This window comes from Candoia aspera, chromosome 2 (assembly GCF_035149785.1).
Source record: "Candoia aspera isolate rCanAsp1 chromosome 2, rCanAsp1.hap2, whole genome shotgun sequence".
Lineage (NCBI taxonomy): Eukaryota > Metazoa > Chordata > Lepidosauria > Squamata > Boidae > Candoia > Candoia aspera.
The window spans coordinates 141,263,636-141,280,293 of NC_086154.1; the positions used below are offsets into that span (position 1 = coordinate 141,263,636).

The 16,658-nt window shown below is 42.5% G+C and overlaps 1 protein-coding gene across 3 annotated transcripts in view; it reads left to right on the forward strand.

Moving 5' to 3' along the window:
• STAC3 (SH3 and cysteine rich domain 3) overlaps window positions 1–13,301 on the forward strand; it is a 30,091-nt gene extending 16,790 nt beyond the window's left edge. For all 3 annotated transcript variants that reach the window (XM_063296602.1, XM_063296603.1, XM_063296604.1), the window contains 8 exons: window positions 942–1,002; window positions 1,102–1,193; window positions 2,425–2,491; window positions 6,683–6,729; window positions 9,015–9,106; window positions 10,242–10,293; window positions 11,613–11,762; window positions 12,502–13,301. In XM_063296602.1, coding sequence (XP_063152672.1) covers window positions 942–1,002; window positions 1,102–1,193; window positions 2,425–2,491; window positions 6,683–6,729; window positions 9,015–9,106; window positions 10,242–10,293; window positions 11,613–11,762; window positions 12,502–12,600 — 660 coding nt within the window. In that variant the 3' untranslated portion in view covers window positions 12,601–13,301. The remainder of the gene's footprint in view (window positions 1–941; window positions 1,003–1,101; window positions 1,194–2,424; window positions 2,492–6,682; window positions 6,730–9,014; window positions 9,107–10,241; window positions 10,294–11,612; window positions 11,763–12,501) is intronic.
• Window positions 13,302–16,658: the final 3,357 nt, after the last annotated feature.

Genomic DNA, 16,658 nt, shown 5'->3' on the forward strand with positions numbered 1-16,658 from the left:
GCCAGCATTTCCTGAATACTGAAATGCAAAAACATCTGCAACCAGGGCCCTTCTCTTCTAATTCGGGATTTCACAATAGTCGCTATATTACAGGACACAACCTTTTTCAAGGGCAACACTTAAGTCTAAAAGAGTAAAATACCAGGGGCTGCTCTGCAATGTTGACTAGAAGCAGGCATAGGCAGGGTGAAAATAAAATTAATTTAATGTATATTAATTCCATGCAATGAATTAATATTCCATGTATTTAATGATTTCCCATTTCCATCACACTGAAAATTGCAATACAGTGTCAAGTTTAGGAAAGGCTTCGAGGGCTACTGCCAAAGCTTTGGAAGAGTCTGATACTAGACTTTCTGATAATCAGCAGAAGCCTTCTTCTTTCTGCATCTTATGAAGATGTTTGATACATGGTGCTCTTTGTAAAGCAAGGATTAGACTGAGGCTAGAGATTCTTTTCAAGGGTGATCGCTGCTTCTGCCACCAAGCTCCATCATATGGGAGAACAGTGGGCTTTGTCCTTGTAAGGATGGAGAACCCAGGGGCAATGGTTAATTGCACCTGGGTGCTCTAACCTTGCACATCAAAGGGAAGGAAGGCTAGAGGAGAGACTACGAGCAATGGAGGGGCAAGGGATAAGAAGAGAGCCGATGGCGGCAACCCCATTCACAACTGAGAGACTGAGAGGCCACCATCACGCAAGCTGTCAACGCAGAGGAAGGGGTGGGACAAAGAAAAGGCGGGAGGACAAAGCAGGGAGGCGGGAGGAAGTGGAGCCAGTTGTGGCTTTGACAGTCTGAGGTAAAGACCTAATAAAGAACTTCACACATCCATTGTGGCTTGTGCTGTGAGTTTCTGAAATTAGGCCTTAAAATAAAAACCTCACAGACCCCTTGTTGCAATGCTCTTGGCTGTGTATAACCCTTATCTTATCTCTTCAGCCTCCAGGTTTCCGCCGTGCTTACAGCTCTCCATTGTACAGTGCCCAACAACTCGCAGGTGGTGAGTTAGCCATCAAATAGGACTTTAATGCTTTCTTGGTGGTCTTCCATGCTCAGAAACACCTTCCTAATTTTTACAACTTTTTTGTTTATTTCACAGCCAACCGAAATGACCCTGTCTTTGAGACACTACGGTCAGGTGTTCTCATGGCAAACAAGGAGCGCAAGAAAGGGCAGGACAACAAAAAAAATGTAGGAAGCCAGTATGGTGAAACATCATGACATAAAAGGGTGGTGCATATGTTATCACATAAGAGACTCTCCAGGCTGGAATAATGGATGAAGATAGGAGTGATTCTAAAGCAAACATTGGGGACATGCAGCATTCCAGATGTTGCTAGACTACAAGTCCCATTGTATCTCTCCATTACTCATGTTGGCTGGGACTGATGTGAGTGTTACTCCAGTGAAATCTGGAGGGCCACATTTTCACCGTCCCCATTTGAAATGGTTTGTGTAATCCACAGTATTTAAAATGTTCAACTATTTCTCTCCTCAGTGCCTAAGTCCATGCTACTTTACATTTAACTTATGTATTATTTCTGCTATTGGGAGACTGTGGCACTTGGAAATCTTGCTCTTTGTTTAAGTGATACAATGATGATGATACTACTACTACTATTACTACTACTACTACTAATTATAATAATAATAATGCCTTAAGGCACTAATCTGCTATCCAGAGTTCCCTGATGTTGGGAACTCTGCAAACTACAGTACCATTTAACTTGTATCATTGCAGTCAGCAACAAAGGATGTGCATCCTATGGAAGGCCTTTTCTGTAGTAGCTCTGCACTACGGAAGAAGCTGCTCCTGTAGGTAATCTTGGGTTCTACCCTTCTGTGATTTCAGAAGATGCTCAAAATCATTCTTTTTTAACAGGCCTGTGCCCCCTAATGAGAACTTGCAGACAACCATGTAGTCTAAGGTTTGATGTTTACTGTTGGTTAAGGATAGGAGTTAGTCCTATTAGTTAGTATTGTGTTTTGTTTGTGCACCGTCTCAAGTCTGTTGGTTGGGGTGGGATATAGTAAAGGTAAAGGTTTCCCTTGACATTAAGTCCAGTCGTGTCTGACTCTAGGGGGCGGTGCTCATCTCCGTTTCAAAGCCGAAGAGCCGGCATTTGTCTGTAGACACTTCCGTGGTCATGTGGCCAGCATGACTAAACAGAACGCTGTTACCTGCCTGCCGAAGCGGTACCTATTAATCTACTCACATTTGCATGTTTTCGAACTGCTAGGTTGGCAGGAGCTGGGACTAGCAACGGGAGCTCACCCCATCATGCGGATTCGAACCGCCGACCTTCCGATCGGCAAGCTCAGCAGCTCAGTGCTTTAACCTGCAGTGCCACCGCGTCCCAGGGTGGGATATAAATACTGTCAAATAAATATTTCCTGATATATTTTCCTTCCTGCATTTTAGCCTTTGGCTGCCATGATGGAAGAAGAAACAGAAGCCCCCAAACAAGAAATTGGCATACCAGAGGGAGGTAAGGGTTAGCAGACTTCAGAAAATCTGTTGCTTCTAGGGTCTAGAGTCTTATACTTATACAAATACTTATATTTGTTTAGCAGATGTTGCTCATGTACACAAAGTACCGAAGAAGCAAGAAGATTTTTTTTTTTTATCGTATGGCATAGCAGTTTGGTGTTCATGCTGCTTTTTTCTTGCTAGGAAATCCTTGTGAGGTCCAGCAGCCAGATGTGTAGACTATTTAGCCATGGCAAGTCACGTTGCCTGGGGTGCACCACGAGGAGTCTAGTCTACATTGCACCGAGTTGGGCTGAGAGAGAGTGACTGTCCCAAGGTCACCCAGCCGGCTTCCATGCCTAAGGCGGGACTAGAACTCACAGTCTCCTGGTTTCTAGCCCAGCACCTTAACCACTCTTCAGCAAAGGATCGTTACCTTGTCATGGTGCTGGAGCTTGAGCACCTCAATGATGCCATGAGCTAAACCGTGAAGGGCCACCCAAGACGGGAAGGTCATGACAGAGAGGTCAGACTAAATGTGATCCCTGGGGAAGGTAATGGCAACCCACCTCAGTATTCTTGCCGTGAAAACTAAATGGATCAGTACAACCAGAGATATGTCGGTATACCATCGGAAGATGAGACCCCCAGGTCGGAAGATGGTCAAAATGCTACTGGGGAGGAACAGAGGATGAGCTCAACTAGCCCCAGACGTGATGACGCAGCTAGCTCAAAGCCGAAAGGACGGCTAGCGGCCGACGGTGCTGGTGGTGAACGGCGAATCCGATGTTCTAAGGATCAACACACCATCGGAACCTGGAATGTAAGATCTATGAGCCAGGGCAAATTGGATGTGGTTATTGGTGAGATGTCAAGATTAAAGATAGACATTCTGGGCGTCAGTGAACTGAAATGGACTGGAATGGGCCACTTCACATCAAATGACCACCAGATCTACTACTGCGGACAAGAGGACCACAGAAGAAATGGAGTAGCCTTCATAATTAATAATAAAGTGGCTAAAGCAGTGCTTGGATACAACCCAAAAAACGACAGAATGATCTCAATTCGAATTCAGGGCAAGCCATCTAACATCACAGTGATCCAAATATATGCCCCAACCACAGATGCTGAAGAAGCTGAAGTAGAGCAGTTCTATGAGGATCTGCAGCACCTACTGGACAACACGCCTAAAAGAGATGTTATTTTCATCACAGGAGACTGGAATGCTAAGGTGGGCAGTCAAATGACACCTCGAATTACAGGTAAGTATGGCCTGGGAGAACAAAACGAAGCAGGACACAGGCTGATAGAATTTTGCCAAGACAATTCACTCTGCATAACAAACACTCTCTTCCAACAACCTAAGAGACGGCTTTATACATGGACTTCACCAGATGGACAACACCGAAATCAGATTGATTACATCCTTTGCAGCCAAAGGTGGCGGACATCTGTACAGTCGGTAAAAACAAGGCCTGGAGCTGACTGTAGTTCAGATCACGAACTTCTTCTTGCACAATTTAGGATCAGACTAAAGAGATTAGGGAAGACCCACAGATCAGCTAGATATGAGCTCACTAATATTCCTAAGGAATATGCAGTGGAGGTGAAGAATAGATTTAAGGGACTGGACTTAGTAGATAGGGTCCCGGAAGAACTCTGGACAGAAGTTGGCAGCATTGTTCAGGAGGCGGCAACAAAATACATCCCAAAGAAAGAGAAAACCAAGAAGGCAAAATGGCTGTCTGCTGAGACACTAGAAGTAGCCCAAGAAAGAAGGAAAGCAAAAGGCAACAGTGATAGGGGGAGATATGCCCAATTAAATGCAAAATTCCAGAGGTTAGCCAGAAGAGATAAGGAATTATTTTTAAACAAGCAATGCGCGGAAGTGGAAGAAGACAATAGAATAGGAAGGACAAGAGACCTCTTCCAGAAAATTAGAAACATTGGAGGTAAATTCCAGGCAAAAATGGGTATGATCAAAAACAAAGATGGCAAGGACCTAACAGAAGAAGAAGAGATCAAGAAAAGGTGGCAAGAATATACAGAAGACCTGTATAGGAAGGATAACAATATCGGGGATAGCTTTGACAGTGTGGTCGGTGAGCTAGAGCCAGACATCCTGAAGAGTGAGGTTGAGTGGGCCTTAAGAAGCATTGCTAATAACAAGGCAACAGGAGACGACGGCATCCCAGCTGAACTGTTCAAAATCTTGCAAGATGATGCTGTCAAGGTAATGCATGCTATATGCCAGCAAATTTGGAAAACACAAGAATGGCCATCAGACTGGAAAAAATCAACTTATATCCCCATACCAAAAAAGGGAAACACTAAAGAATGTTCAAACTATCGAACAGTGGCACTCATTTCACATGCCAGTAAGGTAATGCTCAAGATCCTGCAAGGTAGACTTCAGCAGTTCATGGAGCGAGAATTGCCAGATGTACAAGCTGGGTTTAGAAAAGGCAGAGGAACTAGAGACCAAATTGCCAATATCCGCTGGATAATGGAAAAAGCCAGGGAGTTTCAGAAAAACATCTATTTCTGTTTTATTGACTATTCTAAAGCCTTTGACTGTGTGGACCATAACCAATTGTGGCAAGTTCTTAGTGGTATGGGGATACCAAGTCATCTTGTCTGCCTCCTGAAGAATCTGTATAACGACCAAGTAGCAACAGTAAGAACAGACCACGGAACAACAGACTGGTTTAAGATTGGGAAAGGAGTACGGCAGGGCTGTATACTCTCACCCTACCTATTCAACTTGTATGGAGAACACATCATACGACAAGCTGGGCTTGAGGAATCCAAGGCTGGAGTTAAAATTGCTGGAAGAAACATTAACAATCTCAGATATGCAGATGATACCACTTTGATGGCTGAAAGTGAAGAGGAACTGAGGAGCCTTATGATGAAGGTGAAAGAAGAAAGTGCAAAAGCTGGTTTGCAGCTAAACCTCAAAAAAACCAAGATTATGGCAACCAGCTTGATTGATAACTGGCAAATAGAGGGAGAAAATGTAGAAGCAGTGAAAGACTTTGTATTCCTAGGTGCAAAGATGACTGCAGATGCTGACTGCAGTCAGGAAATCAGAAGACGCTTAATCCTTGGAAGAAGAGCAATGACAAATCTCGATAAAATAGTTAAGAGCAGAGACATCACACTGACAACAAAGGCCCGCATAGTTAAAGCAATGGTGTTCCCTGTAGTAACATATGGCTGCGAGAGCTGGACCATAAGGAAGGCTGAGCGAAGGAAGATCGATGCTTTTGAACTGTGGTGTTGGAGGAAAATTCTGAGGGTGCCTTGGACTGCAAGAAGATCCAACCAGTCCATCCTCCAGGAAATAAAGCCAGACTGCTCACTTGAGGGAATGATATTAAAGGCCAAACTGAAATACTTTGGCCACATAATGAGAAGACAGGACACCCTGGAGAAGATGCTGATGCTAGGGAGAGTGGAAGGCAAAAGGAAGAGGGGCCGACCAAGGGCAAGGTGGATGGAAGTTATTCTAGAGGTGATGGACTCGTCCCTGGGGGAGCTGGGGGTGGTGACGGCCGACAGGAAGCTCTGGCGTGGGCTGGTCCATGAAGTCACGAAGAGTCGGAAGCGACTAAACGAATAAAGAACAACCTTAACCACTAGACCAAACTGGCTCTCAGCAAGAAGATCACTGATAAGAAAGGAAACCCCAGTGCCCAGAAATTAAAACTTCCAGCCATATGACGTCTCAGGAGAGGCAACAGATAGCTCTCCAGATGTTGCTCAACTATAACCAGGTGTGATTCTGCTTAAAAACCTAAGTAAGTTCAGCTGGGTGCTGCCAGTTAGCCAAGCGTTATCTCTTAACTAGAAAAAAATGCAGGAAAAGAGGAAAGCTGAGATGAATGCTATGACCCAAACTCACAACGAACTAAATTTGTGACTGCTGTAAACAGAGAGGAGAAGGCAGACTAATATCGGAAATGCAGGGAAAACAGATAGAGAGAGTTAATTTATGAATAACTCCCTTTTAGGCATAGAAGCAAAACTAGGAAAGGAAATGACAATTTGTGGGATTTTATTTTCAATGCCCTGGGAGAGGGGAACCTGTCTGAACTCCGATTTTCTCCCTATGTCATCCCATCAGAATGTATCGCTTGCTTGCTTGGCTGGGGGATTCTGGGAATTGAAGTCCACACCTCTTGCTTGTTTGTTTTGAATCCAGGAAATCCAGAAGGACAGAAGGCGGAGAAGAATGCACCGGATGACAAGGTGCTTGCCCTTTTACTCTTGCATGGGATTGGGGAGGAGGGAGAGAATGTGCTTTCCTGCTTCTGAATTGAACACATGACTGCAAGCCTCCTTGTCCCCAAATCCTACAAGCGTGCCATGCTGCTGCAGGTCACTTTTCCTCAGTTGCTGCTCTGATTATTGAAATGGCTGCAGGCTGTATTTTCCTGCATGGTCAACTTTGCACTGTTTCCTGCATTTCCCCTACACAATTCACATTAATGGGAAGGACTGCATGGTGAAAAAAAGAAATAGGAAAATGGCACATAGACACTTAGTTCCTGGATGTTAAGCCATTCCACTCATGTGTACGAATTCTCTTAAGCCCAAGGTCAGAATCAAGTAGTCTCTTGAGTTCTATTGTGCGACTTCCAGCATGCTCGTTTGCTTCCTTCCTTTCCTAAGACCGGAGATTCCACTAATCAGAACTGCATCCAGACACGATGAAAGAATTTGGGGTATATTTTGAGCATAAGAACAGAATAGGTTTCAAAAGATTACTCCTGGTTACCCCCAAGTGGTTTAGTTTATGTATAATGGAAGGGGAATCACTTTGTTACTACTTGTGGCAAATAACTGAGGATTAGAAAGCCTTGCCTATCTACTACAAATAATGGTGAGATCTGCCTTGGTCTGTCTACTTCTGGTCTTGGGTGATTATGTGTTTTACCTCACCCTTTCCATTCAGGGAGAATTGTTCTGTCTGTGACAGGAGAGGTCCTTTTAGTTCAGCAGAATTAGAGTTGAAGACATTCATGATAACTTCAAATCTCCAATCTGTCAACACCATGATGAATACGTATTCTTCTATAGTTCTGCAGTACACTGAAACAAATAGCTTGCTTTCAAAGATAGTTTCTAACCCTTATGACCAAAAAATACCCCCCCCCCCCAAAGGATTCAAAGAAAGACCTATGGACTATATTGTCTGTTGAGGTATGAGGTTAGGTAGCTACAGAATATTGAACACCTCAAACCCTAAGATCTTGCATGCTAGCCTGCTTTCCAGAGATGGATTAAATCCACTTTGGAGGTCCATGCATGCGTACTCATGCTCATATAAACATGTTTATTTCTACACCTATGAATAATCTGTTTTGATTCCCTGTGCATCCTGAGACTAATTATGTAGAGGGTATATATAGAAAGAGCTTGTGTTTTGCCAGCATTAAAGATTTCTAACAAGAACTTGAATACCTGAGAGCAAAATAAAAATATCATAACTGTGCCCTGGTGGCTTTGTAGCAGTCCATAAGCATGGAAACAAAAAGGCAATGTGGCATTAGTATTCCTAACCTTTGTGTCCTACTCATTTCTTTAAATCTGTAGTTTCCAAAAGAACAGCACAGTCATGAGATAATTTTTTAACTTAGCCGCCACTGGGGGTGAGGTAATGCAAGTGAGGGACAAGAAAACCAGGAGCTGTGCCCACGACTTACTTTCAAAGGGATGAAGCCAGCAAGAATATTCTGAAGGGCTCTCTTCCGGATGCCTTTGCCAGCTGAAATGAGGCAGAGAGGGTCTTCCATCTGTAACACCATACCTGTGAAACACAGTTTTTTTTCTAGGCTTTTAGTTTTTGAAATATTGCACAGATTGGTTTTAACAACAGCTTTTACTGTTTTCAAAGTGGATTTATTTATTATTATAAACCACACAGAAAATCCTGGGTTAAGTCCTTTTAAAAAAAAAATGTAATTTAAAAATTAAAATAAAGACTAGAATCTGTGAGGCACTGTGAGGCACTGTGAGGCACTGTGAGGTGACCAACTGACGACTAAATGACTGCCTATGGCCAGCTCCTCCTTGTGTGGCCAGGCCCGTCACAGAAGGTACTTAAAATGCCCCATTTGTGGCTGTTCCTTAATGCATGCAGACAGAATGAAGATCCTAAGTCCTCAGAAGAGCTTGCATGGGAACTCCTGTATGGGCTTGTTTTGTTTTGTTTCACCCTGAAGAAGACCCTGCTTTCTCCGGTTGCTATCAAGTACATCAATGTTACTGTGTTTTGTTCTTCTCTTGGACAGCATCTGGTTGACTTAGTTGACTTCAGCTGACCTGAGGATTACCCCTGGTTATTACTTGCATGAGGGGCTTTCTGGGAAGTCCAAGGCTATAGACTAGCCTGGAAATCAAAGAAGCATCCCCAAAGAAGGCTATAGCTAGCCACTTCCATAACATTGCCAAGAAAACTGCATGAATGAGTCACCAAGAGTCAAGTTTGACTTGAAGGAGACTATACTTTTTTCCCCCCTTCTTTTGAACAGAGTAAGAAGCAGCAAACTGGGTTCCCACAGTCTCACTACTTTATTGCACTCTATCGCTTCAAAGCCTTGGAGAAGGATGATTTGGATTTCCAGTGAGTAATGAAATTGTCTTATTACTATTGATCAGAATATCCCAAACTCAGTCTTGAAATCACTGCTTTATGGAAACAAATCCCAACATAGAAGTGTCTGGGTTGAATTTCTGATATACTTTGTTGAAGTCATGTCAGTAGAAGGGAGTCCAGCCTCCTGGCTTCACAGACTGAGGGGTAACCTAGGAACAGCTTAGGAGTAACCTATGGAGTAACCTATGGAGTGTGTAACCTATGGGGTATGGAGCTAAAATGTAACATATGAAGATAGCCTTGAAATGGTTTGTTTTTCCCAGTTGTCTCTGAACAAGTCATTGATAACAAAAGATTTGGAACTCAAAGCTTTGCTATGATGGTATTCACATTAATGTAAGGGATAATGTGAGGGTGCTGAGAGCCCAAATAAAACAGCAAGACATAATTTGTCTTGAAGGAAGTTTCCTTATTCAGCAACATCAAAGCCCTGTGGAATACCATTGCTATATCCCTCTTAGTTCAGTGCAAGTCATGCATCCCATGTAAGACTGTGAGAACTTCACATGGTAGCTTCCTTATATTGTTTTGTGGGAAAGGGCTGGGGAAGATTATTTATTTACTTTTAACTGTATATCTCACTTGTCCCCCAAGGAGGTATATATAGCACTCCTTCCTCCAGTTTTTCCATACAACAATCTTGTGAAGTAGGTTGGGCTGGGAAATGCTGGCAGACCTATAGTCACCCAATGAGCTTCCATGACTGAGGATGGATTTGGTTCCAGTCCAGCACCTTAAATGTGGGTCTCAGTGTAAGAAGGACAGGGAGACAAGTAGAATGGGTCACCATGTATGCAAATGTAGGTACTGGCAATAATAAATACAGACTCCCACCAATGCTTGCAAGATGGAGAGAAAAGAATAGAGCATTTGTCAGGCTGCTGGATGGGCTAGTGCTCAGCTGAGGCTTCTGCATCTCATTACCTTGTTGAGTTGGTGGCAGGACAATCAGGGAAGTATGGTTTTTTCCCCCCATCTTGGTCAGGTATTTAGAACTGGGAGAGAAGGGATTAAATGCCAGAAAGTTGGTGGGCCACTCAGGTTGTTCAGCAGCTCTGACTTGCAACAGTATTGTCATCTGGGGGCCCGTGTTCTCTTTCAGCCCCGGAGACAAAATTGCCATTGTTGACGACTCCAATGAAGAATGGTGGCGGGTAAGAAGAGAGTTTCTCTCTCAAAACCAAACCTGTCCATGTCTGAAGAAAGTTCTTGATCTTTAAAATCTAAAGTTTTTAAACGTTAGTGGTTAGCCACAGGCAAAATATTTGGAGTTTCCTCTGTTTCAGTTTTCTCTATGGTGTCCCAGCTGGAATCTTCCTTCACTGTGACTTGAGGCACATTTGCATGATTTAACTAAACTTGGCAAAATTGTGTTTCTCCCCTCTTCCCAAGAAATCAGTTACTCAGGGAAAACGAGAGGTGGGAGAACGTTTAGTGACCAGGGGTTGCATATAGTATATCATTAGGGACAAGGAATGATGATGATGATGATGATGATAATGATATGTCACAGACATGAGAAATCCAGGATTTTCTGTTGCAGTTTCTTCCTAAGATTTTTTTGGGGGGGGAGGGAGGAGTTTGTTTTGGAACTCTGCTACAAATGTTTAGGCTTTCACAGTTTTTAGGTGTGTCCTGCTTCAACGTGGTGTGAAACTCTGCTGCTAGTTTTTGGCAGCCGTGATCAGGGAAGGGTTAAAAAATTAAACAAAATTTTATTTTATTTTATTTTATTTATCCAATTTGTCCCCGCCCATCTCCTCCCTTCAGGGGACTATCGGGGGAATATCCCTAAAATGCTCAAGCAAAGGTGGGAGGAATTCCATAAAATCCTATTCCTACCTACTTCGCACCATTATCCAAATTACTGTGCCCCCCACAAACATTTAAAAATGTTCAGTCCAGTCCCTGACCATCAAAAGGTTACCTACCCCACCACGCAATATGTAATTCCATCCTCTGCCAATAAAGTGTTATGAATGAAGCCTCTTTCTGTTTTTTAAAAATTGTATATTTTCATGAAAGGGTTCAAAGAAATTGGTAACATTAAGCTTATATTTTTCCTTTTGAAATTTTTCCTTCCGTAAAAGTCATTCACTTTTCTCTCACAATATTTTTTAACATCCCCCATTTAGAATATGCAAAGATACTCACTCTCCTGAAAATGGCTTAATGAACAGTTCGCAGGGTTATTGATGTCATTTTTGAAGAATGAGGATAATTAAAATATATCATGTTGGCAAGACCTAATGTTCCAAAATATTAGTTACTTGTCTCTTCCTCCTCAGAGCAAAAGTATATTTATATGCTGAAGGAGGGAATCATTGCAAACTGCCAATTTTCCCCTCTGCTTTTTATGAAAAAAATCCTCATAAGTATGTTAATCCTGTCTTGTTTGGTGGTGATAGAATTGGGAATTTTGGGGGGGGCACGTTATTTCTTTACAACTTAACTTCGTGCATGAATTTCCTAGGGGAAGAAAATTGGAGAGATTGGAGAAAAAATTGGATACTTTCCACCAAACTTCATTATCCGAGTGCGTGCAGGAGAACGTGTGCATAAGGTCATGAGGTCCTTTGTGGGCAACAAAGAAATTGGCCAGATTACATTAAAAAAGGATCAGGTATGTCTCTTGGAAGTACTTCGTTCAGTCATAAATAAATGCCCCCCCCCCCCCCACACACACATTCCCTGTTCTGAACAGCCAAAAGAATGGAGACTTTTACAAATGTTTCTATCTTGAGCTGAAAGGTCACCTTCAGCTGAAAATTGCCACATATGTCTCTACAAATTGGTCTTATATCCCATGTAAAACTCCAGAGTAGTTTTATATTTTCAAATCAATGTGATGAAAATTGAACATCCTTTCTGACAGGCAACATTTTAAAACTTAAGTGAACGAATGCTACAACAGTAGCTTCTTTTTCTTCTTTCTGCACATAAAAAACACCCTTACATGTATAGACATGTGCATGCACACACATATGCCAATGCTTCTAAAATTAAGGACGGTGGATCCCTTTGGGTTTTCATCTGATAATTATCCACATAAGCCAGAGCTAGGAGGAGAACAGTTTAAGGGACCCTGATCACTCTTAGATTTTTACTGAGAACCTGGACAATTCCACATGATAGTTATAAAACCCAGCATTTTTTAACACCATCTGAATAACTTTCAGCCCCCAAGCGATTCTAAGTTTTCTCTAAGTTCAGGTCATGTGCTACTTACTGGTAGGTTTTTTTCTTCTCCCTCCCTCCACATACATGAACAAGGACTCCTGCCTAGAAAAAATGGTAATGTGACAGCCCCTCATGGATTCAGCGGGCATCTGCCTCATCTAACTTCTCTTACCCTCCTATAGATTGTGGTACAGAAGGGAGAGGAGCTGAACGGGTATGTCAAAGTCTACACTGGCCGCAAAGTGGGGCTCTTTCCCGTTGACTTCCTGCAGGAGATCTGAGGTCCAACCCTGGCATTCACAAGGATTTCACAACCAGGGCCAGAGAAGGCCAGAGTGTTTCTTTGGAGAGAGATCACCAGCTGCCAATGCCTCTCTGCAAGGAAGCTGGGCTCTGCAGGTCTGTGGCCCAAAGACTAAGACATCACATGAAGGCCTGTATCAATGAACCAGGATTCAAGGCAAGAAGTATATCATTCTGCCGTCTGAGAGGACTCAGTGCTTCTCTTGAACTCTGCAGTTTGCTGCTGGCAGACTCCAGATTGGGTTCAGCCATTGTCCCTTTATGATCTTGTCATAGAGGTGCTGGGATGTGGCCAAAACTGCTCTACTTCCTGTCTGCAAAGGAAGTAGATGGTGATTGTACACGCTGATTGTGCAGAGTTGACAAATGGCAAGAGTTACCGCTGCCACTTCCTGTAGGTGGCACTAACAAGTGCATGCATTTACTCCAGGACATACTGTATGGCTGTCCCTTTGCTGGCAGGGGGGAGCCTGGCTCCTAGTTTACGTGGATGGCTTAGATTCAATTATGTTTTGCTGATATCTGTTACCCTTTTCTATCCCTCACTGGGCTATCTATGTTGATATAAAGCAGCAAGTTTGTGGATTTGCTGTTGATTGCTGGGAGGCTGTGCAATTGTTCTGTTCCCTTAAATTGAAGTGGTACTTATATTTCTCCTATTATTCACTTCTTCTTCTTTCTTTTTTTTTTGGTGCCTTTGAGTCATATTTGACCCCTGGTGACTGCCTGGATTAGTCCCTGCAGTTTTCTTGGCAAGGTTTTTTGGAAGTAGTTCGCCATTGCCTGCTTCCTGGGGCTGAGAGAGGGTGACTGGCCCAAGGTCACCCAGCTGGCTTTGTACCTAAGGCGGGACTAGAACTCACGGTCTCCTGGTTTCTAGGCTGATGCCTTAACCACTACACCAAGCTGGCTCTCGTCCTCTTCCACCATTTTCCTTATGAAATTATTATTTTGGTTGGTTGCACAGTCAGCAGCCAGATGTTTAGACTGGATTTGGCATTATTATTATTATTATTATTATTATTATTATTATTATTATTTTGCATTGTCCCCTTCTATATCCTCTTCTGGCCCTAGTTATGAGGGTGATCGGATGTGCTACATGTTTTTGTTTTGGGCAGCATTTCGGCTGCCATGCCTTTGTCTGTTCACATAATGTGGGGAAAGAGCATGCAAAGATCCTAAGAGCTGGAGCTCAGTAAAGCAGGGAAACTACTAGATAACCAGAAGGCCACTCACTGATCTGTATCTTGCTCCCAGGATTGTGATGCGACCAAGAGAGAGGTCTAAACTCAAGACTCATCTGGAACACACAAATCTTTCAGTAAAGAGAGAGACATGAAAATAAAGTTCCATTAGGTAATATTTTTAAAGTTTGAAGCCGCCTTACTGAACACTCAGTCTCATAAGAGACTGGAGGAAAAGCTCTTTTTTCTTTTCTCAGATCACTGGAGGCACTTATTCAGGAGAGCCTATACATCAGGGTAGGCAATTGGTGGCTTTCCAGGCATTTTGAACTACAGTTGGACTATCATGAAGCCCAAGACAGACATGGTCAATAGTAAAGTATAGCTAGAAACATCCAGAGGGTACCAGAATGCCTGTCATGTGATGGATGCATTTTAGTGTCCAGGAAGTGTGTGTAGCTACAGTCCTTCACTTTATCCCATCAGTTTACTCTTACCGTTCATACCTTGCAGAGTAATTTGTACGTGCTCTTGTGCAGAATTCTCATATGCAAGGAGTTACTTCGACACGCACGCCGAAGCACTCAAACTTATTTTCACAAAATGCCAAGCTGAATAAATCTGTGGGGACATTCATTGGCTCATGTTTCCTCAAGCTTGGTAAGATATCAACCCACTTTACATCATACTTAGTTGTTATATGCATTTGGGTACCTGCATGTATAACAGCTTGCAGTTCCCTTTCTCCTGTAAATCAGTAAGATGTTGCTAAGGTAGCAATGCTGCCTGTTTCCCTCTCTAGCGTTCTTATCCCATTAGCCTTGTCTCTGCAGTTTCCCTTGTGATTTCTGTGCCTCTGTATTTATGGCAGACTGTACAACAACCAATTTAATCTATTTAGTTTCTGTCTCTCTCTCTCTGTGTGTATAGGATTTTGCAGCCACCCCTACTTTTGCTTCATGCTTTCGCAGGTTTGTTCCATACTTCACAAAAGTTTCATCCCATGTCTCCCAGGTGGAGCTAATGCATCCACAAGATACTGACTATTTATTAATTTGCTTTCCTGTCCAAATGTTACTAGCTTTCCCCTTTTAACCCACCCCCAAACCCATGATCATTGCTACACTATACTGGGCAATTATGTGTTACAGATCTGGAAGCTAATCTACTCAAACTAAAGCCGCTTGCAGTTTGAGCCAGCCCTGATGTGTTTCTAAATAGAGAATTGTAAGAATGAGTAGAATTGCTTTGGACCTGGATTTCTGGATTTGCTACTTCTAGGCCCAAGTGGTGTAGACCCCGCTGCTAGAATCTAAGGTGGATGGGAGTGTGAACTACTGAATTTCTATAGGAAAGCTTGAAACATCTCCATAAATAAGAAAGGATTGTTTAGGGAAAACAAGAAAATTTCTAATATGTCTCAGAAGAAAATATATGTGGAAGTCACATAAATATATACATAAAATATCACACTAGAGAATGATGGTTGAAGTTAAACATGTTAAAGGTTAAAGAACAAGGCAGAAAGGTTCTACAGTCGTCAAGAGTATTAACTACATTTCAGGTAATTTAGGTACTATCTGAGGCTACAGAGCAATCCACTTTCTGTTCCTCCCACAGTACTTCACAATTCCAGATAAACATTTTGAGCTGGCAAGGCAGGGCAGGGCATCTACCACGGCAATGTATTGCTGGGTACTTGGTCTGTTAACAAAAAGGTTTCCCATTAGTCTCCTGTAGCACTGGAAACCTGGTTTCATTTTCTTTTTCTTTTCCTGGCAACTGGTTGTGCATCTGCTATATTTCATCCAAGGATTTCAGGTCTCAGATATATACAGACAAAGAGAAGATGAAGTTAGCAGATAGGGATAATTTGTATGTACAGGATGTGTTGGCACAAACGAGATGGTTTTGAGCAGAAAAATAATGTAGGGGGATGTGAAATGTTTTTGACTGTACATCTCCAGCTGCCTGTCTAGGACCATTTAGAATTGCATCAGTAGGTGATGTGGAAACTGACAGCTAAGATGGAGTTAAGTTGACAAAGGTAATAGAAGCTGAGTGTATTTTTGTCCACAAGTCTGTAATTAATACAAATATCTATACCATATTACTTGTGTCTTATCTCCTTGGATTTGAAGGATTGCAACATAGTGATAGAGGAGGGAGGGATGATGAAAAATCAGTGGTTTTGGATATGAACATATTTGAAACATCTGTTCAGGGACTTGTGCCTCCTACAGGGATTTCCAAAGAAATGTACATTGTATATACTGTATATCTTTGAGTCAATGCACTGTGCAAGCAGAGAAATCTGGTGTCTGGGGCAGAATGCAACCTCCTGAGAGGTCTGATCATTGTTTATTGAAATCTCAAAGTGGAATGAGACTGAGCAAGAATGACACATGATGGATCTGTAATTTGCTTAATTCCTAGAATAAAATATGCAAAAACAGTAAACAAGTGTAGAAGTATACATAATATGTTCATCTAGAAGAATTTTGCTTTTATTTGGCATAAGATTTTGATTATTTGGTGATAAAAATATACATAGCCCTGGACACAGTCTTGATACTTTTGATTTATGAGGCTTCACAGAGCATAGGATTTTAAGGAGCTTATGTGTTAGGCTTTGGCCAGCTGGATTCAAGCATGCTATGATCCTGCCTGATAAGTTGTACAAACTTTAGAGCAATATTGCCCAACCTACTTCCCTTTGGATGTGTTTGAAGTTCAACATCCAGAATCCTCAACTGACCGTGATAACAGCTGGATGGGAAGTTTGGAAGCTATAGCCTCCAAAAGCTTTCCCCAGTCTTGGTATCCATATGTATGGACTTCAATTCCCA